Source organism: Hesperophylax consimilis, chromosome 27 (genome assembly GCF_061612785.1).
Source record: "Hesperophylax consimilis isolate HC1 chromosome 27, BYU_Hcon_1.0, whole genome shotgun sequence".
Classification (NCBI taxonomy): Eukaryota; Metazoa; Arthropoda; class Insecta; order Trichoptera; family Limnephilidae; genus Hesperophylax; species Hesperophylax consimilis.
Window position 1 is genome coordinate 16223449 of NC_142862.1, and position 25367 is coordinate 16248815.

The following is a 25367-nucleotide window of genomic DNA, read 5'->3' on the forward strand; positions in this document are numbered from 1 at the left end:
GAAAATTAGAGAAAAAAAGAAATGACCTTACGTTTTTTTTTTGTTTGTTTTTGGGGTGTTATGCCGTGTTGCGCTAACTCCTTCTTTAGCCGACGTTTCGGACAGCGTTGCAGTGTCCATCATCAGGGCAGATCCGGTAGATCCGAAGATGTGTAAATTTTGGTTGTCGAGTTTGTGCTTATTTATTTGTGGCCTGGGCCACAAAAATGCTTTTGGCCGTGAGAATCTAAAAACTTACCTGACCTTACGTTTGTTGGACAAGGTACTAACTGGCTTTTTTTTCAAAAATGACCTTTAAATGTAAAACCATTTATTTTTCTCATTGCTATATAGCAACCCTGATGAGTTAACAGAAACCGCAAAAATACAATGGATCTTTACAAACATTTTTTCACCTTTTTCTGAAAACATGCGATTTTTACATGATTACTAACTTATGCATTTTTCCGCAAAAAATAGTAGTTTCCAATGCTAAATGACCTTATAACTATATAAAAATAGTAGTTTCCAATGCTAAATGACCTTATAACTATATAAAAATAGTAGTTTCCAATTCTAAATGACCTTATAACTATATAAAAATAGACGTTTCCAATGCTAAATGACCTTATAACTATATAAAAATAGTAGTTTCCAATGCTAAATGACCTTATAACTATATAAAAATAGTAGTTTCCAATGCTAAATGACCTTATAACTATATAAAAATAGTAGTTTCCAATTCTAAATGACCTTATAACTATATAAAAATAGTAGTTTCCAATTCTAAATGACCTTATAACTATATATGAATAGTAGTTTCCAATGCTAAATGACCTTATAACTATATAAAAGCATTTAAGTCTTCAGTTACCTCCATAACTTATCGAGACACTTGGCTTGACGCAACTATATTTGATGGCAACAATCGACTAAATTAAAAGTGTAATTTAATTGATGATCTGACCAACTCTCTTTTCATTCGCAGCCTTACTAAAAAACGTGGTATTCAATTTATAAACGACTGTATATGTAAAAACCTTACTAATTGAAATGTAAAGTAGAAACTGACGTAAAATAGTTCGTGGAAAGATATATACATTGCTTATCCAGCCAAGGAGGGTTGTTTATCTGTTGTATAAACTTGAAATAATAATAATTTCGGATTTTTTCCAAGGTATTTTAAATGTTCTATCCATATATTTCTTCATTTTGAAGTTGTTGTGAAAACAAATATCATTTTAGAAACTATGTAAAATTACCATTTATATTTTTTTATATTTGAAATTTACATTAATACTTGAAAATTGCAATGTTTTAATTTCAAACACGAAAAGAGTTGAAAAAGCTTATTACAAACATGTTTTAATTAAAACGTCGAAAATTTTCAGAGAATTAAAAGTTTAGAAAACACAGTCATTTTATTAAAGGAATTTGCAACAAAACGATCGTTTTACTTTTTTTATTGCGGTAACACAGTTAATAATAATAATAATTCTCAGAAGATAACCAAAAAATAAAGACATTTTGGCACAATACAAACGTAGATTTTTTAAATTTGTATTTACACAGATATGCATAAGGCATTTATGTTATTAAAAAAACATCACTTTCAAGAAAATCTTAAAAAATTCACGCGGTAACAGTCAATTAAAAAATATGTCTGAAATACCTTTTTCTGACAACATGAAACTAAATTCGCAAAATGACTGACAAAAAATAGCACAAATAATAGTAAATACATTAATATAATAGTAAATTGGTCATTAGAATTGAAATTTTGAACAAAACCACGCATTGAATCACATATCACAAACCACAAATGTTGAGAAACATTTTTTATTAGCAATAATTCGAAATAGAAATCTTTCAGTTTTTGTACAATGTGTAAGAACGTGAAATGATTTTTTATTAGTAAGGCGATTGAAGTTTTTCGGTTTTCAAACACATGTTTACTGACGAAATTCATTATTTGCTCCTGGAAAACTTTTAAAATACTTAGTCAACTGTTTTCATAATAAAAGGTCTGGCATAATTTAAATTTAAGATTTTAATAATGTGTTTTGTGTTCTGTTTACATACTTTGAAAACATCAACCAGTAAAAACAAAGTTTTTTTACTATTTACGCAATAGATCTGTTTTAAAATGTCTTTTAAAACTTACTTACTAAAAACAATTTTTTAAATTAAATTGGTTTGACTGAGGAGTGATCATTTCTTCACAGGAACGAGAGTCGACAATTCTACCAAACCTCGCCAAAAGCTGATCTGGTAGGACCTATTTTTTTCATATATAAACTGCTGTAATGTCATCCGATTTAAGAGAAATGAGTATATATATCCGCGTGCATGTACGTGATTGCCACCAATTGATAGAATTGAATTGTCATCGACAACGATACTATCTGCCAAGTTTCAGCTCGATCGGATGTCGGGAAGTGGGTTAATTTCCGCTTCCAAGATTTGCATTCATTACCGAAAACAAAAGCGAAATTCAAATAGATGTTTTTAAAAATATAATGAATGTTTATTTTTATTGAAATTCGCAAAAACACACATTTCAAAACAAAAACAAAACAAATAATAAATAATTAAAAAATTTCTAACATATTTTAGTGAATTCAGCATACCTACTTCTGGCATTTTTACAATTTTTTTTTCTAAACCCTTGCGTTTTGTCTGCATGTTTTGGTGCATTCTTCATTTTGAGCTAAGATTGTATTTGTCGTTTTGACGGGAGGAATTTACGATTAATAAGTGAGAGATATTAATAAGCATAATAAGCAATGAATAACTGAAAATAGCTTCTTTATTACTAATAATTTCTATGCTAGATAAAAGTAAACAAAATAAAATTTTGAATCCAATGAACAAAACAAGAAACCAATGAAAATAGACAGCGCGGTAAGATTGCATCTGATAAAGCCTAACGACACTCAATCAAGTATCTTCAGTAGTATAGTGGTAAGTATCCCCGCCTGTCACGCGGGAGACCGGGGTTCGATTCCCCGCTGGAGAGAATTTTTTATCACTTTTTTGTACTTATCTTTTTTTTTTTTTTTAAAAAGAAATACCCACATTCATTCCCAGTTTACAAATAACCTGAAAATTAATATTTTAATTCCTCCTACTACCTTCTAGTGGGAAAATGTTGTATTGACAATAATGATGGATTCTAAACAGTCGTCTTTCACAACGGCGATACTCAAAGTATCTGCCATTATCTGTCTCAAATATACAAGACAGTTAAGACATTATTTATTAATTAAATAAAAAGAATTTGCTCACTAACAACATAATTATAGTACGATACGGATTGACCTAAACAGGTTCATGGCGGTACGGAGCAATAACAATAACATTGATATTTTGACAGATGCCGACAGGCAAGTACTAAGTACCTACACTGTTTCTCACTGATTTTTTTCCCTCTGGCAGCACCGGTCTCCAGTTTGCCGAAAGAAAACAAAAATTTCGACAGTTCTACCGAAAATTCAATTTGGGAGTTTTTTGCTAAATTTTCTTCGATTATAATTTCACCCTCCCGACAATGGGCACAGTTCACGCCAAGGTAGCTCAGAATTTTCATTTTTTTGTTGAATATTGTTTATTTCTTCCAACTGTCATGTTACACAATACCTTATTTTTTAGGTTAGGCATTTATTTTATCTGTTATGAACATATTATTATATTTACTAGCTCTCTCTTCTTAAATTTTTACAATTATTCCTACCGGTATAATGAATGTTATAATTTGACACGGCTCGTAGTTTGGTGATGAGTGCAATATTTCTGGTCTGTTATGACAGATTCTTAGATCGATTTGTAGCACAAATACTTATTCAAATATAATATTCTTGAGTTATTTTTGTAGTTCACATAATAAAACGGTAATTATTTCTCCAACCGCCGCACTTTTAGGCACATATTATGGAAATGATATAATACACTTAGTTTCAACATTTACTACAAGAAACAACTATTTACATGCACAAAATAGGTTATCAGGTTCTTAGTTTGGGTTAATTAATTAATTTATGCATATTTAGGTTGAAAATAAACTTTCGCAAGTGTCACTCCATACAAAAAAAGTCCGAAATGGGGGTAAAGGGATTGTTTTACAAGGTGATTTTGAACTTTGATTGAATAAAAATTGAATTTTTTTATTTTAAACAGAAAGTCAATCATTCCCGGGTTACGAATAACCTGACAATATTTGAAAATCTCCTACTACCACCACAGTAAGCTGAAAATTTTGCTTGTGTTGTGATGGAGGACTTAGCCAGCCGAGCAATTGAACACATGACGCCTGGGTGGAACCCAAACGCAATGTCAACTCAGCCACCGACCGGTCATAATGCATCTTTGACCATCTATCCTGATGTAAATCGTAAACATTCACATCGATATACAATCGAACTTGATTATAAAGATCACGGCAATAGCGAGTTCACAGCTATAATGAGGAATTACAAAACAATGTTTTAGTTCAGGCTTATCTTCATATAATTGTTCACTGAAATACCCAGCAAATAATTTTGTCAACACAATTTCTGAATACATGAATGTGTCGTTGGGTCTGAAAAAGTAGTTGGGAATTATTCAAGAATTTCCTATCCCATTAGGGACAGATTCATATTTGTATGGCACTACCTGTGTGAGATTGTCGGCTATGTGAACCATTGTAAAATCGGGCACAATGTAAATTTGTCATAAAATCTGTGAAATTTGAGCTTCGCAAATTTGTTCCCTTTTTTCGTCTTCTTTTGTATTACAACTCATCGTCAATTTTGTTTTTAAAAACAATAAATATGTTTATGAAGGTAGTGTAGCGCCCTTCGTGGCAGCCGGACTCGTCTTAACGCGTCCTAAGCGTCAACCGCTTTGTGTTTTTTTAGTATTTTCAAGGGAAATGAAGCAACATCCCTTTGAAATTATTTTAAAATCAATCAATCAACATTTTAATTAAACTTATCAACCATTTATTACAACTTTATAATATGTGATTTGAGTGCAGTGTGTTACAAGTGAATATTCGAAAAGAACGTCGATCGGTAAATGCACCCCAGATGTTTTCACCCCAGACGGAATTCTCGGAAACTCTGAAGGGCCTAGCAAGTGTTAGCAAGCTAAGCCCAGGGTAATTTATTATTCTGACCGTCGCCTTTTATTGCGGGCAGAATGCACGGCTTCAATAATCACCAGGTTGGATTCGCCGAACGTCTACGTGAGGTGTCAGCGCTTTATTAGCAGCAGAAACATACCTCGACGGATGACGAACCTCGTGCTGGCACTGTTAGTGGACGCGATGGACTCTCTCGCTGCAGCAGCTGGTCCAGTTTCTTCACCACCTAGGATTCATGCTGCAGAGTCTCCATCTTCTATCTTCGTCAAACGTCACAGCGGTGCTGCCAAGGTCTGGTATCTGTGAGAGTATATTCTGTCAGCGCTTTATTAGCAGCAGACATATACCTGGACGGATGACGAACCTCGTGCTGGCACTGTTGGTGGACGCGATGGACTCTTTCGCTGCAGCAGCTGGTCCAGATTCTTCACCGCCTAGGATTCTTGCTGCAGAATTTCCATCTTCTATCTTCGTGTCACGTGTTCCTGTACTTCATTTGACTTAACTTAACTTCACTTCATTTTTGTAATGTTTATATTTTTTGTATGGTATCTCACAAAAGCGGCGCTATACAAATTGTCCAATAAATAACAAATAAATAAATACCTCGTTACGACTACCTACATCCCTGCACGGGGTAAATTTATGATAGTTATGCACAACTTTTTCAGCAGAGGGGCCGCTTTGCCTATTTTCAAAAATGCCGCTACCTACAAGCGGATTTTTTTTTTCGTTGAGAGTGAGGGGGTTGATAGTGAAATTCAAGAGTTAAAGGTTTGTGTTATGCAAACCGGTTCTTCAAATTTGATTCCATTTAGGAAATGCAGCATAAATTAACCAAACTCTATAAAAAAATGTTCTCAGCCAGGGTTTTCAAGAATTACCCCAAACACTTAGATTTTTCTCTATAACTAAGTGGGCCATATGAAATTGACACGTGGACCGCAAGAATGGGGCCGCGGTTGTGCATCACTGGTTTGTGACAAGTAAAATTTTAAAGCCGAAAACCAAAACAAACCTCGCAAGCTGGTTATTTATGAAAAGTGGGCTTTTACAAGCGGTAGGTACAGTATGCACAAGTAACTTATAACTAACAGCAATCTGAGCAGACACACAGCACTGGCTGATGATGAGAGTTTACAGAGATTAGATTTGTCTCTTTAATTAATTTCGTCATGATCACAACTTGGATGTTGAATATTCCAGGAAGAAGGCAGCAGACCACGTTTCAACGCCGGAGGGGATGAATATGAAATGCTTAGCAAACTGCCGCCCGTGGAGCACCAAGCTCCCAAAGTCAAATACGGTGAAGTTCCAGTAAGTTATCAACCACGGGGGATATTTTATCACCTCTGAGTAAACTTCCGAGTGGCGTATATTATCTGTTTCACCAAAGCTGAGTAACGCAACCCATCAACTGAATGCGTGTTTTTAATCCAATGATAGTTACTTACTTGACGAATAGTCACTCAACAGTTTACTCAAAGGTGGTGAAATACCCCTTAGTCATTATCTGCCACTAATTACCAAGTGAAATGTTAATACTGAAGCAGTTCCAAGATTTCACTTCACTCGCCATATATGTTATGTTTCAACTAGAGAAGTAATTGTCTTTGTATCATCATCCAAAAATATCCCATTCCATTTTTGTAAATAACGTTGTTTGGCATTAAGCCCTTGAGTTGTTTACCATCAAATCGACGATTATTTTGAATTGTTGACTTTTAAACAAGCATAACGTTCATGCTGATTACGATTTGATCAAAAACTGAAACTGATCAGGAATGAGGAGATTTTAGTGGATTGAATAAAATGTATGTATGTTATTTGCTTCCAGGCGCGAGTGGACAAGGTTTGTATAGACGGGTTGGGCAGAACAAAAGACGACATCATCAATGAGTCCATCCAGGACCTGTTTGCAGCAAAGGACTTTGAGGAAGTCATCATTAAAGCTGATCATGTGAGCTACAATACTTGATCTTCCCCTATGTTTTTAAATGTGATTACCGCAATAGATTCCCAAGTGCCCGACTGTTTTGATGAAGAAGAAAGTAGCAAGGTAAAAGAGGGAGAGAGAAACATTGAGTAGTACATAAGTACCTGGCTATTCAGATCAGATCACTAAACGTGGCTAAAGCCATTCTAAGCAAAATTTCATTTGTGAATGCTGGTATCTCTTCAGGGAAATACTAAGGCAATGGCGCAGCTATTGCATTCTCATGGGTTTGGTATGTAGAGAGTACTAATAAATGTAAATATTTTGGATGGCATTCATTCAACGGTCAAAAGGATGGCTCTAAATTAAACATTGTTATTATATAGGTAAATAATGAAAACATCATATTATCGTCGTCGGCACCCATCGCTCATAAGTGGAGAGCTGAGCCACTCTGATGAAGCCACGATAATGATGTTTGTTGATTTTGGTGTCCTGCCCCAGAAGCTGGCTAGTCGGCGGTGAAGCAAGGCGGGGATGAATGCACTCTCCCTTCAGTGAACATCGTAGCGGCACTCAGAACCTTGGTAGTTGCATAAGTAGCCTGTATGCGTTGTTGTAGAACACCCTCAGCTCGTCTCATTGCGCTACTGGGTATTGTATACACATCTCAAATGTATACAGTGCAGTTTAGTATGTCTTCAGTGGTAGAACCGCCTCGAGAGCATTCCGGCCCAAACATTAATTACTCTTCTTTGACGTTCCATATCTTCTATATACTTTATAAGGATATGTCTCCGGTGTTTAACCTGTGAGGCTACGAGCAGTTCATTTCATTCTAGACAGATTGGGGGAATATTTAGTGGCTCCTTGTTATGTTTGAAAATGAAGATGACTGACTTTTTGTAATTGTTTAACAACTTATGTGAGTTTGTGTATTTTATAAATTTATATATTTTTGGTTTATTACTGAGCATTGTTTGTTATCAAATTGTTCAATTTGTCATCCGTTTTCTGAAAATACTGTTATTTAAAATTATTTTTCCAACAGGTCAGATCAAAGCTGGACTCCATGGGATGTTTCAGCAACGTGGGGATTTACATCGATGTTTCAAAAGGACCAGATGCCTCTCCCGAGGGACTTGAGGTCAGTTCATCCAATATATCTGCTTTTTTCTATGTCTACATTTTCATCTTCTACAAATTGATATTGTAGCCACTCCGGACATAGCAGCGCCCCCATCTGATGATATCCACTCTGTAATAAAGTAACCATTGTCTTAAACAGTCGATAAATTCCTTGAGATTTAGATACCTCTATCACTGACTAATCACTACTACACTCCTTTTTTAAGTGAATACCTTGCTCAAGAATTCCAACTGCTCCCAACCTTCTGGAACAATTGATACTATGGAATCCCCAATTGGGTTATTTTGTGAGGTTGAGGGTAGTGGCGAGGGGAACGATATGAGGAAGAGGAAGGTGGGGAAGTACCTGGCTATTCGGATCTGGTCACTAAATACAACTAAATACATTTTATGGTCCTTAACGGTGGTCTTTCTTTGCACAGAATCAAGTATTTTGTGGCTCCAGCCCAGAGGTGACTTCCAGTTTCTTGAAACTGTATATGTATGTTAATTGTAATGGGTTTTGCAGGTGACATTCCACGTGAAGGAGCTGTCCAGGGTGATTGGAGGAGTGAACACAATGGTTGGAAAGAATGAAGGCTCCCTTGTGATAGGTTAGTACCTTTTACTTCATTCTGAATTGGCATTTAAAATAAAAATTTCCTTGATGATCTAAAAATTCCAAACAAAAAAAGCTGCACAATTTGCATTACTCCAGAGCTCGTTGTTTGTAAGGTTTTGTCATGCATAGAATATGACCTTTTTTGATTTGCTGATGAAATAAACTATCATACACATAGAGATATTAAACAGTTGTTTTATAGCATGTGGTATTTAGTTCTCTAGCTGTCTTCAATACCAGTGTAATTAGTACCACAGAGTGGGTAACTATAGTTCTGTGAACAGTAAACCCTGCGTACAACAAAAGTATGTTTCTAATTGAAACTAAAATTTCCCCTGAAATCATAAGAATTATAAGTAGGAACATACATATGTACTTAATTATAAGCTATAAATATTTTACGAAACATTTATTTATTTCAAATAAGAAACTATAAAATTTAAAGAAATCCCCATGACAATTCTTTATTCGAAATTTCGTCAGGCCGGTAGGTACCATAATATTGATTATTCCGAGATTGATAGCTCGTATGTAGTGGTAACCAGAGATGTGCAAAATGGGTACCCAAAACCATTTGAAATGCAAAATGGAAATGGGTCAAAACTTTTCCATTTGAAAATGCAAAATGGTTTTTAGAAAAGCATTTCAAATGCAAAATGCAAAATACCTATTTTCAAAATGCATTGAAAATGCAAAATGGTTTCTCAGGTCAAACAATCAAAATAATTATAGAATTTTCAAACAATTTTGTCATTTAATAATGGACATCACTGTAGAACAAACATAGTACATGATTACCAATGACAATTAAAAATAATAACATGTATACTGCTAATGTTAAATATAATCTAAGGAAATGGTTATTGGATAATAATGATCTATACTGATGCCCCTGAAATGGAATTCATATTCTTAGAAAATGGAAAAACAATTATTTTGTAATACCTGACTACCTACCTCTATTTATGAAACTATTGATGTACTTGTTGATAATACTAATTTGTTCATACATTTATTTTTACTTGCTTATTATATAAGGCTTTTATGCTGCTATTTAAACTTTTCTGCAATGTAACCAATTTATGTAATTATGTACCGTTCAAATTGTATCTTATGAGTGTATAAATGTTGTCTCTATGTCCCTGCTGACAAACTACTAAGTAGTTTAGCGGGTTTAAATTTGAATAAATAAAAAAAAAAATAAAAAATGGTAAATCCAAAAACACCACGACTACAGATTATGAAACCACAAAAAATATGCGCGGGACTAATGTTGTCAACGTAAAAACTGCTATTTAACATTTAATATTACAGCGTCATGGCCCCATGTTCAGTATTTGAATCAGTATTTTTTTGTAATGGTATCACTCAATTGCCAGGGCTCCTACCAGGGAGCAACTTGACAAATGGAAATTATCTCTCATAGCGAGGTTGAGGACCGGCTGATATTTGGGGCTTATGAAAAAAAGATGAGTGGAGATAGTAGGAAGAATGTTGCAAAAAAGCATTTAAAATGCAAAATGCAAAATGGTTTTTAGAAAAGCATTTAAAATGCAAAATGGAAAATACGCATTTTGCATTTCCATTTGAAATGGATTTATTTGAAATAAAGCACATCTCTGGTGGTAACCACCATCATGCAAACTCGACTTTACTACATTCAGTCAACAAAGCTCGTTTGTCTGATTGCAGGTCTGAAGCTGCCGAACCTGGTAGGGCGCGGGGAGAGGATCCAGTGCGAATACAGCCTTGGCAACAGGAAGTCATCCAACTTCTCCCTCTCCTTCATGAAGCCATACCCCAACAAGAAACTACAACCCATGTAACTTAGTAGCTCCTCTCTTTTGATACTTTCTGGATTCAAAATACAATATCTGTCTATTTAGCTGTTGACCACTCAAGCGATGGCATATTTACAAAAAAACATACCTCCGAATGTTAATACTGACACATATACAAATTTGTATGTTTATTAACCTCTCAGACAAAGACTTTTATCTACTATGTGTTCCTTTGAGAACTGTCAAAACGTGATAATTTTTGTGTTATTTACGAGTTTTGCTAAAAGCTTCATAACTCACGTTTTGGGAAACGTAGCCTCATTCTAAAAAATGTTTTGGAAAGATTATGAAATCCACTATAGCATTGTGTTGTTATACGTAAATATTTGCGTTTCTAAATGTACATTTTATGAAAACGTCAAAAATATGTAAAAATCGCTTACAATTATTTCAAAACCTTGAAAAATGTACTTTTTTCTGAGTATCATAAAGAAATAACACTTTATATATTGAAGAAATATAATTAAAAACTATTAGTCACCTCAAAATATTAACCGTCCAAACTAAAATATTTTTAATAAATTATTTAGAAACGCAATAAATTATGAACAAACAAGATGACAGATTCAATCGGCTTAGATAATGCAACTCTACATTCCATAGATCTTGAATACAGACGCGTAGCGTTATTCATTATTGATACCCTGTTTTTTAAATCATGGCAATCCGTATACTAGTGATGGAAATAAATCGATTTTTGTAAAATCTCGCGCATTTACGTGAAAAGACGTTCTAATGTCTTGACCGCTATTATCATATTTACGTCTTTTGACGTTCTAATGTTCTGAGTGGTTAATGAATGAGCAGAGGGAAGATCTTGTCGTTGCGCCCGTCCACCGTCATGATGTGGCGGAGGGCGAACTTCATGGTTTTGACCTGCATTTACATCAATCAGGATTGAGATTTATACTAATGGCAATTAATTGTTCCTTGCCCCCTCCCCCTCTCTACCACTTCCTCCTTCGACTTCAGTGTGAAATCGGTCGCTGCATTAAAATATGTATAAATTCAATTTCTTGAAGAAAATTATAAACTTTGCGGGAGACTTAAATGTTTTTGGATTTGGTAAAACAATTTGTGGTATATGTGAGTCCATAAAGACAACTTTTTATCAACTTGATTTTGTAGACATTTTTTTTTTTCGATACACCCTAATGTATATTTCATATTTTCTAAGTACCAATGTTAGTGTGTATTATATATTATTATAGCATAAGTTTTTATGTTTTAGTTTAAGTGCCAGTATAATCCAGCACGTAGGGGAGTTCCCGTGGTCAGGCTACAAGCAGCTGGACAAGGGCCTGTTGCTGGACATTGGCTTCAAGAGTGCCGCCAAGGTAAACCAACAAATACATACACTATGGTTGGCTTGTTTCAACCACTTAACTCATTCTCACTAACCAAATGGTTCAGTTAACATCAAGGCATCAATTATTAATAGATACCTGCGGCCCCAGCACCGTCAAATCGATTATTTAATAATATCAGATCGATAAGCCTAACTGATGACTATTTTATATTGATTTCCCGAGCACAGTGCACTTGTTAGACATTTCGATGTTCTCAACTAAATAAATAAGAAATCGTCCTACAATAGCAATACTAGGGGGTGTTGTCTGTGGATCAGCATTTCTAAACGTCAAAAGCAATAATTTGCCGATATTTATGATTATCGTTTATTTACATCTTTTCTTTTTTTAAGATATTGTAAAAATATTTAATACACTCAGCTTAATATACATTTGCAGTCTGCATGTACTTTTTGACACTAAAAAGGGAGTTCATTGATTAATGAGGCCTTTAGCCATAACTCGTGAAATTCTGAACAACTGCTGAATTCTGTTTCTCCAAGCTTGAACGGATTCAATTGATTGCATATATGACATCTTTCAATTCTATGAGCTTCATTAGTCTGCCTCCGTTCATTAATAAATAAGTCTGTAAGTTTACATAATGAATGATATTATTAAAAAAGTTGGATGTATTGATAGTTAACTGAAGCTTATCTGATACAAGAGGCCATGTTAAATTAAGCGACTTTTGTCTTAAGGCTATCGAATATATTTTATATCAATTTTTAACTGTGCTAATAACCATAGATGACGGATTTAGTCAATATCGTATTGATGTAGGGTTTTATCGATCGACCGTGCTAGGGCCCCTGACTCAAACAGTGTTGTCCTGTTGTTGATATCCAGTTCTTTCGGGCCAGTCCTGCAATATTTGTAATAATTAATCATTTATTTTATAATTCTAGACTCAGCACAATCTGCAGTGGGAGGGACTCTTCAGGGAAACAAACGTCCTATCTAGAAATGCTTCCTTCGCCGTTAGAGAAAGCTCAGGTCCGTAGAAATCAAGTGCACATCTCTAATAACATTTTTAAACTTTTTCATCAAAAGCATAAGGGAAATGGCTAGTGGAAGTGTACTCAAAATGCCACAAAAATGAATTTTGCCTAAAATACTGGCGGTATTTCCAGAGGGTAGAAATTCAGTCTACCGGCTGCCCCAGATTAAGTTGGGGAAAGCAACTCAAGAGGATGGGCCTTCAAAAGACAGAGGCCGCTGAAGTAGCACAGGTGAACACACACTCCTGAAGGCGCCTTGTCGAAATGATGAGTCGGACCTGACCCGAATACGATTGTTGATAGTAACATTAAATGCACAATAAAAGATAGCGACTTATAAAATGTTGTCAATATAGTAAACATTGCTTCCGTTATGCTCGGAGATCGACAGTAAATAATGGATGAGAAGGTTACTTACTGTAGAAAGATATGATGGCTCGACTAATGGGGATTATGATATTTTACTGCGTGAATATTTGAATATTACGTACAGAAACGTTAATGTTTTGCGTACATTATTCGCAGTTGCGTTATTAGAAGGTAAGAACTGTGGCCTGTTGCAGTGACCGATTTCAAACTGAAGTCGAAGGAGGAAGTAGAAGAGAGAGGGGAAGTTTACAAAGAACAATTCATTACCATTAGTATAAATCTTTATAACGATCAAAACAAAAAGCAATTTGCTGGGTAGTACCTTTAGCGGCTTAGTATTGGTTACTTTAAAGAAGTGTATCAATTTAATGTAATTGCAGGTCCCACCATGAAGTCCGCCCTTCGCCACATTGTGACAGTGGACGGGCGCGACGACAAGATCTTCCCCACGGTCGGCAGCCTGGTGCAGTTCACCTCGGAGCTGTCGGGCCTCGGCGGCTCCATGGCCTTCCTCAAGAACGACCTCTACCTGCAGCACAACATCAAGCTGAGGGAGGAAATCGTAAGTTCATTCAATCATTCTGTTTGATGCAACAAGACAAACAAAATAATATTTTAAGGACCTTGCTTTGTAGCCGTTTGACTATGTAATATATAAATATATTTTAAATATCCCAATTTGAATTGCCACTAAAAACATTCCTTTTAACTTCTTGATCGCTGACGCTGATTCTATTTTTGTAATAACTTACTCATTTTTTGCAAAATTATGTTTTTGCAAATTTTACCATCTTACCAGACAATGTGTTTATATGTTTATAAAAATAGTACATAATCTCCCAAGAGTAGTTTCCCCAGAATAGTAGTTATATTCAGGGAAATGATTTTTTTATTAGAATCTTTAAGGATACACTGTAGAGATGAGCCATTCATGAAAGAGCTGCACAATTGAGCTAGCTCTATTTGATGAGCCGCATTCGTTCGACTCCCAGTAAACCGTACCACGGCTCAATTAAACAGTTATGTACTCATTTTTATCAGGAGATATTTTAGAAAAATAATGCCATTAACAGAAAGTAGACTCTTTGAGCCGTATGAAAATATGGAGCTGATACCGTCGCTCCCGCTTTTGATAAAATAAGTCAGGATAAAATAAAACAGGGGAGGGGATTATTTAATACGGTGCCGTCACGGAGCATAAATCGTTTTTGAGTTTATGTGCACTGAGCGAGTATAATAATTATAAGTTTAATAAATAAATAATGTCGTTTGAATGATTGTTTCTATTGTGAAGTCACCTTTAAATAAAGTCTTTTAAGTCTATTTTAGCGCCCAACAAACAACGGGAACAATTTTTGACAGCTGCTGTTTTGAGATTCTAAGTCATATATAATAACGTCACTTTGCCATGTTGTTTTTTTTAATATCTGGCCGAGTAAATAAAATTAATTCTTCGAAATCAGTTAAAGAAATTACCTAAACCAAATCTGTCTTCTATTTTCAATTCCTGATTTAAATTTAATTTTCGAGGTCGAAAGTACGGTTGATCCCAAAATCTGTGTTTCTTCCCTGGTGCAATAATTTCTGCGATCGCTAAAACTGCAAGAACGTCTTCCTCGTCAAAACTCATGTCGACAGTTGACAGCGAAAATGAGTGCACACACGTCTTCCTCATCAGACATCTACAAAATAATGACAAAATGTCTTTGGCCACTCCCACCGCACCCCAATGTTTCAACAAAGGAGGAGACGGAATGTGGGCAAAAACAAAAATGTTTGCGATAATGCTTGATTTATTGTTTATGGAAATGGTCGCAGGAGGCCCGCTTTAAATATACCCTTCGTCCTGTGTTATTTTGTACAATAAAGGTTTTTTGAATTTGATGCATTAAACAGTGGACGGGCGTGATGACAAGATCTTCTCCTCGGTGCAGTTCACCTCGGTTATGTTGATTCAATTGAGTATTGAGTGTGTTCTAATGTGTTTGCAGGTAATCCAGGGCGCCCTGCAGATAGGGCTGCTGAATGACTTCCACGGCACCAATCTGACGGAGCACTTCTACGTGGGCGGCCCCCAGAGCATACGCGGCTTCCGGGAGCGCGGCGTGGGGCCCCAGTGCGAAGGGAACGCCCTGGGAAGCAATGTTAGTACCCTTCATCAAAAATAAATCACGACAATACTTTTGGCCGTGAAAATCTCAAATCATGTCTACTTTAATCCCTTGGGCAATTTCGGAGATATATTTCCCAGCCTAACACGGTCTTATAAAAGTTATGCTTATGAATATGTATTGTAACAGTTCTCCTATGTCAGAGGCTTTAGGGGTTCAGAAATTCTTACATTATTAATATTAGAGTATCAAACCACTTCTTCCATTTACATAATGAAATTTTTGACAAGCAATACATACCTATTATGTGCAGTGTCAGAAAACTCCTAGTTCAAGCGGTAAACACATGGAGTCAATTTTGTGGTACATATAACTTTAATTAATTTTTTTATTGAAACATTAGAATAATGTTTCAATAAAATCGGTTAGAATATGAATCGGTATGAATCGGTTAGAATAACAACATTTAAAACAGTGCGCACGTCAAATAATCGCTCCACAAAAATCGCTCAAATTCATAGTTAAAATCTCACCAAAATCAAACAACCGACGGTTGGTGTTTACCTGAAAAACCAGTGAAGTGATTCATCCAATTTAGTTTAGTCTAAACGGCCTAGTCATTACAATTTTAAGTGATTAAAGTGACAATTTGAAGTGACAGTGACCGCCTTGCTAACTCAATCAAAACCTTTTATTACAACAAATACAAACGGACCTGTGCCCTCACAATTAATATTATAATTATTTATCGATACGTCACAGGCGGTCAGTAGCCTGGTGGTATAAACGTTTCGCCAATTCTCTCCGTGGAATACGGGAAGTCAGTTCAAACCCCACAGTTTCCAAAAAAAAAAAAAAAAACTTTGCTGCTTTTTTTTTTTCAACCGCATTTTTTTGTTCTTTTAAATTTAATTTTAATATAATAAATTATATATATATAATATAATATATAATATAAATAATTTAATTTTAATATGGTATAAACGTTTCGCCAATTCTCTCCGTGGAATACGGGAAGTCAGTTCAAACCCCACAGTTTCCAAAAAAAAAAAAAAACTTTGCTGCTTTTTTTTCAACCGCATTTTTTTTGTTCTTTTAAATTTAATTTTAATCTGCATTGTAACGTGTGATATTTTTGAAACCCTTTAAACAAAAAAATATAGAACATCTAATTAAACAATAAACTTATTTTAAAAAATACACAATGAGCAGCACCAGAGGCAAGACATCCATTCTGGATAGCGAAGATAAAATCATACAGTTCCTAGAAAAAAAAATGGACGTAATGAAAAAAGACATAATGTCTCAAATAGCTATTCAAAACATTGAAAACCAAAAAAACATCGATAGCTTAAAAAAAGATATGTCGGAAATTATAGAAAAAAAATTCTCTGCTGAATTAAAAGATGTAAAAAACCTCAAGAACCAGCTGTGCGAACTCACCAAGACCATTGACTTTCTTTCACTAAAAATCGATGACTATGAAGTAGAGAGAAATAAACTACACAAAAAAATTAAGGAAGTGGAAAAAGAAAACAAAAATTTAAAATCTGTTGTAAATCAATCTCTACAAAACTGCCTTGAAACATCGCTCGAAATCAACGGAATCGAAACTAAAAAAGAAGAAAATCCTAAATTACCTATTGAATGCATCTTTAAAAAAATAGGGTGTGAAGATTTACTAAATAATAATTCCATAATAAACATTTACACCAACTCACTAAAGAAATGTATAACAATAAAGATGGCTACAAAAGAATTGAAAGACAGGATCCTTTCCCAAAAAAAGAAAGCGGGATATTTCTCCGCCAAAGATATAAATCACTCCACCTCGATAAACCCTATCTACATAAATGAAAAGCTGACGCCACAAAACAAGCAATTACTCTGGCTAGCGAGAGCAACAAAGGCGATGGGTTACCAATACGCGTGGACGAAGAACGGGAACGTCCTTCTCCGCAAAAATAAGGATACTCCAATTATATACATCAGAGACGCGAGCGACATACCCCTTCAATAACCTGGACTCCCTCCTGTACCTTCAAAGATGACCTCCGGACTCAACTAAAAATGGCCCCTTCAGAAGAAAACAGCATCCCTGAAACTCTTGAATGTGACAATTTTGAAGATGTAAACACACTTTTCTACGACACATCTTTCAACATACTAAACATGAACATCAGAAGCATTCGAAAAAATTTTGATGATTTCTGTATCCTTTTAAATTCGTTAACCTTCCAAATTGATTTTATTGCACTCACTGAAACACAAATGCGTGAATGTACCCCTTTCAACTTACCAAACTACACTACTTTTTCAATTCCGTCTAGACACACCTCTCACGATGGCATAACCATATTTTACAATATACACACCATATCCAACATTAGCATAGACAACACTCATTTCAAATATGCAAATGCCGTCCATGCAACCTTCTCCTCCAAAGGAAAAAAATACTCAATTTTAACAGCATACCGCTCCCCTTCTTTATCCCCAATTTTGTTTACACAAGAAATCAAAACTTTTATCAACAATAACAGCTCTAATCAATTCGATTTTGCATTTTTTATGGGTGATATTAACATAAATATACAAAACGCTGTATTAAATCCGACCGCAAACGAATATCTAAATGTTCTATACTCCACAGGATACCTATCATATATAAACAACACTACCAGACCTAATCATCCAAACGATACATGTCTTGACCATATATTTCTAAAAACACACAAAAATTTCAAACATAAATCCGCTACATTAAAAATCGACATAACTGACCACTATCCCACCTTTTACGGCCATCATACACCAAATTTATCCATCTCTGTTGAACCGAAAAACAAAGCAATGATTAAAATCAACTATTCAACTTTAAATAACTTACTGAACGAAGAATCGTGGATCGCTGTCCTATCTAATGACAACCCAAATTTGGCTTTAAATACCTTCTATGAAATACTTCAAAATTATATTAAAAAAAGTCAAGAAACAATAGCACCGCCAAAAAGTAAGCACAAACACATAAAACCGTGGATTACGCGCGGACTAATAATCTCAATACAACACAGAAACAAACTTTTTAAGATCTATAAAAATCACGAAAAATATTGCACATCCAAAAACGAAGCACAGAACCACACCAAACGGAACGAATACATTTTATTTAGAAACTACCTAAACTCAATCATAAAAAAACAAAAACAACAATACTACTCTACACAACTACATAATGCTCATAACGACTCCAAAAAAACATGGCACGTCATAAACGAAATCTCAAACAGGAACCAAAAAGTTCATAAAATTCCTCAAAAAATCATTACTGACAATAACACAACCATCGAAGACGCTGAGAGCATTGCAAACAATTTCAATCACTTCTTTACAAACATCGCCTCAACCCTCATAGATGATAATCCCAGTCTTAGCATTCACTCGAATCAAATTCCTCCCGGCCTTTCAGATTCTAATGTCACTACATATGAACTATCTACATTCAACGAAATAACAGAACTTGAAATCTCAAAACAAATTGACAACCTTAAAGAGAAGTCTGCAAATGGCCCAGATAACATTAGCAATACCACAATTAAATCAATTAAAAAGCATATAATCATTCCAATACATCATATTTTCAACAACTGCATCAGGCATAGCATTTACCCCAATGACTTCAAACTCTCTCACATCATTCCAATACATAAATCCGGATCTCAATTCAAAACAGACAACTACAGACCTATAACTTTAACTTCTCAATTATCCAAAATCTTCGAAAAGTGTTTAAAACGACAAATTATGAACTTTCTAGAATCTAATGATATCCTCTCAGCTAATCAATACGGCTTTAGAACCAAACTATGCACCGATGACGCTATCTTTAGCTTAACCAAAAGCATATACTCTAACCTTGACTCTAACACTAAAACGCTAACCATTTTCTTGGATTTAAAGAAAGCGTTTGACACAGTCAACCACAGAATTTTATTAAAAAAAATCTCTAAAGTCGGTATTAAAAACAAAAGTTTCATGTTATTAAAAAGCTATATATTGAATCGCCAACAACGCACAAAAATAGGAACAAGCTTAAGTACCTATGACTTGACAAAACATGGTATTCCTCAAGGAACTGTCTTAGGGCCACTACTCTTTCTAATCTACATCAATGACCTATGCAATATTGCAATACCAGGTAAAATTCTCTCTTTTGCCGATGATACTGCAATAACAGTACAAGGTAAAACGTGGGAAGAAACAACCAGTAAAGCCAACAAATGTATTGCAACAGTCAAAGATTGGCTTGATAGAAATCTCCTCAGTCTAAATTTGAATAAAACTATCTTTATTCCCTTTTACAATTCCCAAAAGTCATCCCCTAAAAATAATCTTAATCTGAAGTTCCACAACCCTAATTGTAACTTTGCGACATGCTTAAATTGCGAAGACGTGAAATTCGGACAATATATCAAGTATTTAGGAGTTACTATAGACTGCCAACTCAAATGGACTTACCATATAGAAAAGACGGTCAATAAACTGAGATACCTAAGTTACATTTTCAAACGAATGAGCAACATTGTCAATATAAGAACCATGAAACTTGTTTATGACGCGTTAGTGCTTTCATCTATTTCCTATGGAATAATTGCCTGGGGAGGAACTTACAATAATCACGTAAAACCCTTAGAAATCGCTCAGAAATCCATCATTAAAACAATGTACCAAAGGACCAAGACATATCCCACCAACCAGTTATTTCAAGAAACAGAAATCATGGAACTAAGACGGATCTATTGTATTCAATGTCTCAAATTTATATTTACGCGTCCTATCAATTTCACCAAAAACACAAATCGCTCGAGCCAGAGACATACCACATGCGTGTTCACAGTCCCTCACTGCAAAACTAGGCTGGGCCAAAGGCACATCAACTATATTGCCCCAAAATTGTTCAATTCTTTACCCAATTCCATCAACATGTCTCAAAACCTGAACTTATATAAGAAAAATGTTAAAAGTTGGATAAGAAATAATTTCGAAGCGAGTAACTTTTTTCTATAATTTAAGCCATCTGTTTCTAAATAACTAAACTACCACATGTCTTTCTGTAAATTAAAGATTAATTTCTTTAAATCAAAGAAATATATACATGCATCTATGTTTTATGTGTGTGTGTGGGTGTGTGTGTGTGTGCGTGAGTGTGTGTGCGTGTGTCTGTGTGTGCGTGTGTCTGTGTGTGCGTGTGTCTGTTTGTGCGTGTATCTGTGTGTGTATGTGTGTGTGTGTGTGTGTGTGTGTGTGTGTGTGTATATGTTTGTAAATTTAAAAAAAAAAAAAAAGAAAAAATAGAAACTTCTCTAAAAAAAAAAAAAAAACCAATCACATTGATCTCTATAGATACATTTAACAAGTTTAAAAAAAAACTATATTTTAAACACCACTGTTTTATCCTTACACTATAATACCCACGCTCAGGCTTCGCCTTTGTGGGATTTTTTTGTTACTCTTTCATTCTATATTACTATGTATGTACCTGAATTGTATATGTATCAAAAATTTTGTTAATAAAAAAAAAAAAAAAAAAAAAAAAAAAAATTTTTTATAAAATATAATATATTTGGTAATGTGAGCATCACTGGGTGCTTTGGCCCCCATTTTACAATTTTATATGACAAATTATATAGGTAAATAAAAATGTGCTGTTCTGAAATTATGTTTTAAATTAATTTTAGTCCAAAGTTGGGATTTGTTAGTTAAATTTGAAAAAATATCAGTCGCTGGGGGTTAACATTAGCTGTTTAGTGTTTTTTTTTATATACGTCGATGCTTAGACCTTTTTAACCCTTTAGTTGTCGAAAGAAATTGAAAAAAAAAAAGTTCTTCATGTGATGTAGCTTCATCAGTTTCCCTCTTGTACTTGAGTTTCCGGACGCAGTGTATATTAATCTCATTGCTTATAAAATCCCATCAAAAAACATGAATGTTTATTATGATGTATTTTTAAAAACATGTTTGTACATAATCTTCTATTTATTAAGGAGGATGGTTGTTGAAGTTTTGTTTGATATTACTTCGTAGCGTATTTTACAAGTTTACTTGACTTATATATTTATGAATATTGTTTTAGTAGTGAATTCTGTTTATTTTCAGTGTGATTACTCGAATACCAGCATCAAGGGAGTGAGAGTAAGGATCTGTTTGAGAATTACTGCCGTGAAACTCTTCTCTGCTGCTTTTTCATATTCACATTACGTCCTCACAAAACACATGCATAACGTGATCAGACTCGTGTTCACTGTCTTGCAATTAGAATCAAATTGTAGCCTTTTGGAATCACAGACTCTATGTGTGTGAAATTTGATTATTGATCTTGTTTTGGCAGTCCTTGTTTGCCCGGTATCCCAAAAGTATGCAAAATTTCATCAACCTCCGAATAAAACCGTAGATTTGTATAAAAATCATATCCGCACCGCCCGCCCAGTGTCCACCACGCAACTTCCCACCACAGTCACTCTTCTTAATCTTCCCATCTTCAAGAGAGATAGTCTCTGAGAACCATAGATTAACTAATAAATCTTTTGCCTTTTGCTTAATATTTCCTTGAAGGGGAAGTACATACTCAAATGATTATATATAAAAACAAATGTATAAATTTCTTCCGATACATTTTTATACTTTTATGCTGAAATCAATCAATTTTACGTATTTTCGGTTATTTCTCGTACTTATGAATTACATTGTACCAGGGATATCAATGTGTATCCAATAACATGTCTATGTTAGGAGCATCTTGAGAAGGGTTTCACTGTATGTATTTTTTGATTTTGAAAATGTGATTTGAGTTTTGCTAAAGTGTTAATACGAGTGTATGTTCATTTGGCAGCATGAAAAGAACCGAAAAAGCTACTCACTCTGCCACCAATCAAATATTACATTACATATTTATGTATTTTATTATTTTTCTCCCTGTAAATTAATTTATGTATTTGACCCTTTGAAAAATTCCTTGTGAATTGCTTTGATTTTTAATTCATAATATTATGTATGAGCGTAGGCACTTATGTTTGTGGTTAAAATTATTTCTTGAGTTGGTATATTCAGTATAATACAGGGTGAATTTTATTTGATGTTTCTCACAAAGCTCCTTTCCTTTTAAAAGATTTATGCATTTTCATAACGAAGACAGGATGCTGTGCTTATTTAATATTTTTCTCCTTATACATTCGCTCTACTTGAAATGATTCTTTGTATATTATTTATGATTGTATGTATTTCTGCCTCCCACAATTTTGCATCAAGCCTTGATAAAGTTGGATAACGAAAATGAAAATGCCAACGTTGGCAGATAGGTAATGTCACAAATGAAAAGAAAAATATTTGGTCGCATAAAACTGGGAAAAATTACTCAAATGCCAGCACTTGAGAAGACCTCAGAAAATAATGTCCGTCTGTCAGCAAATACGTATTCTCTATTAGTTTTCCTTTTGCCCTTTCCAGTAATACTCCGATAATAGTTACCACTTAACGTTTTAACCGGACATCGCCCATCTTCGTCCATTAAATCAAATGTAACTCAAATATATATTGAATTAACCCTGAATAGTTTTTCTAGGATTACCTAAATTATAGAGTACGTTATGTAAAAATCAACTACAATATTGCACAAAATTCTCGTTTGGGGTAAAGTATATTACCTTCCTCCAGAGCAGGAGGGTTAAGGAAGCAACACTTTGATGGTTCGGACATGTCGAGTGAATGGATAGATGAAGAAGGGTCAGGAGAATGAATGACAACATTCTCCAGTCAGAATATCTTACGAGCAGTGGTGGACCGTGTGACAAAAATCACGCTAACATCTCCTCCACATCTAGCTCAGAATAATACTTAAATATATTGCTGTTTTTATACTTACCAATTCGTATGTTCTGCCTTCTCGCCAATTCGTGTCGTTTGGGTGGGGACTAGGGAGGTGAATTTAATTAAGAACATCTAATAATTATAAGTCTCGATTTTAATAGGGTTTGTCAAGTGTTAATACTAAATCTAAATTATCCTTAGATCTACTTACATCTATAACTTAACTAGTTGTCATATGGTTCGGATTACTTCTTCACTATTCGCATTGTCATTGTTCACTGTAGTTACACTGTTGTCACTGAGTTGATTTTGTTCGATGGCCTTAGTAAGGCCGAAGTCCTAGGTGGCAGCTTCTGCAGTTCTGCAGCTCAGGCCCTCCCGGCCGCGTCTGATCACCGCACTTTCTTCGCCTCCCGCCCAACATTACGTCGCCGGGCGGAGGATAATACTTGAAAATCACTTTCTCTAACTCGACTGTAACTTCTTCATCCGCCGCCCAGCATCACACCGCTGGGCGGGGAGCGCGTACTTCACCACCACTCCTGTCTCGGTCTCCTCTCTCTCCCGCCTCGATCTTGACTGTCTTTCTATCTTGAGCTCGTAGGACCTGTCGCCCTACCCCGCACTTCTCACTTCTTTCTTTACAACCCCCGTCTGTCAACACTTTCTTTGTCTTTGGGCGCACACTGCGGGACATACTTAGTTTAACGTTCAAATTTATTTGTGACGAAATTTGATTCGTCACAACACCCCCTTCGTTACAAAAGAAAATTATGGTTTCCTACAAACATAATTTTCTATTTCCCTTTTCCCATATGACAACCTTCTTAACTCTAAACATGGTAAATCTTAAATTATAAACAATTCAATATTCTAAATTTAACATTTCTTATCATTACTTATCCTCATCATTTTTTTCTCTTTTTCATCATATCTCATTTTCAACGACAATCATTTTCGCTACACGCTCTTTCAAACCCACAACAAAACTCAAGTCAAAAAATTTAGCCTATCAACATAAAATAACATGAAAACAATAAAAGTGACAATAAAACACATTAAAATCAACAATGAATACTATCACCTCGACTAACATAAACACTTTTTATTTTAACCAAGCGATCTAATCCTCTCCAGACACTTGAGGATATAAACCTTTCAATTTTTGTTTACAAATTTCTTCCCAAGCATGTGACCAAAAACTAATGACAAGATTTTAAATGACAACATGAAATGACACCATTATTAATGACAATATTATTAATGACAACATAAAATTTTCAAAGAATCAGGATAGGGAAGGAGTTGGGAATTCATACCTACCACTTCAGTTTAATCTCCCCTCAGTTCTGCTGGCATGTCTGAAGTATAATAGAATTCCATACTTACATACGCATAACTCCTTATCAATACACGTTGATCACTTTAACCTAAACCTTAGTTGTACTTTGCAAAAGAGGCCGTTACTAATCTTTATTCACTCCTCATTTACCTAAATCTATTAACGCCTACATCGTCGATAACAAAAACAAGAAATCTGGTGTACATACAAAGTACATCTGAAATGAAATGGATGATATAAAAACTAAACAAGATATGGTAACAGAGTTGTAGTGTATCTCCCGACGTGATACACAATGAAAAATTGAGCGCCAGATAGTTTCTATTACACGGAGAAACCACCAAAACCGGATACTCTGTCTCTCATTCAACCGCTTTTAAGATGCAACCTCAACATGTCACATTTTATCATCCCTGCTGGCCAATGCTTCAATGCATCATCCCATTTTATTTAAATTTTTCGCACTTTTACATAATTTACGGTCTTTTATCACGCGCGCAGAATTCTTTTCAGATATCGAGACTTTTAGGTACACACATACTAATTTCAACGAACGCGCGTATTTGTTCCACTCAAATCATGGAACGTTCAGTGCTCGCTTTTGTTTTCGCATTTTCGCTTGTGGACGCACTTCTACCAATACCGGTCTTTTATCACGCATGCAGACTATTCAGATATGGAGACATTTAGGTACTCTCATA

The 25367-nt window shown here is 34.9% G+C and overlaps 1 protein-coding gene and 1 non-coding gene across 3 annotated transcripts in view; both read left to right on the forward strand.

The window, feature by feature from the left end:
• Positions 1 to 2926: 2926 nt before the first annotated feature.
• TRNAD-GUC (transfer RNA aspartic acid (anticodon GUC)) lies at positions 2927 to 2998 on the forward strand. Its single transcript has one exon. It is a non-coding gene; the product is annotated as a tRNA-Asp (tRNA).
• A 419-nt stretch (positions 2999 to 3417) lies between these two features.
• The window catches only part of LOC149410659 (sorting and assembly machinery component 50 homolog), a 28906-nt gene continuing 6956 nt past the window's right edge, over positions 3418 to 25367 (forward strand). The window contains exons 1-11 of one of the 2 annotated variants that reach the window (XM_089647835.1): positions 3418 to 3550; positions 6311 to 6421; positions 6942 to 7064; positions 8092 to 8187; positions 8698 to 8782; positions 10483 to 10612; positions 11863 to 11968; positions 12889 to 12976; positions 13731 to 13912; positions 15342 to 15494; positions 21618 to 21653. In XM_089647835.1, coding sequence (XP_089503961.1) covers positions 3530 to 3550; positions 6311 to 6421; positions 6942 to 7064; positions 8092 to 8187; positions 8698 to 8782; positions 10483 to 10612; positions 11863 to 11968; positions 12889 to 12976; positions 13731 to 13912; positions 15342 to 15494; positions 21618 to 21653 — 1131 coding nt within the window. In that variant the 5' untranslated portion in view covers positions 3418 to 3529. The remainder of the gene's footprint in view (positions 3551 to 6310; positions 6422 to 6941; positions 7065 to 8091; positions 8188 to 8697; positions 8783 to 10482; positions 10613 to 11862; positions 11969 to 12888; positions 12977 to 13730; positions 13913 to 15341; positions 15495 to 21617; positions 21654 to 25367) is intronic. The other variant, XM_089647836.1, reaches the window with a different exon arrangement.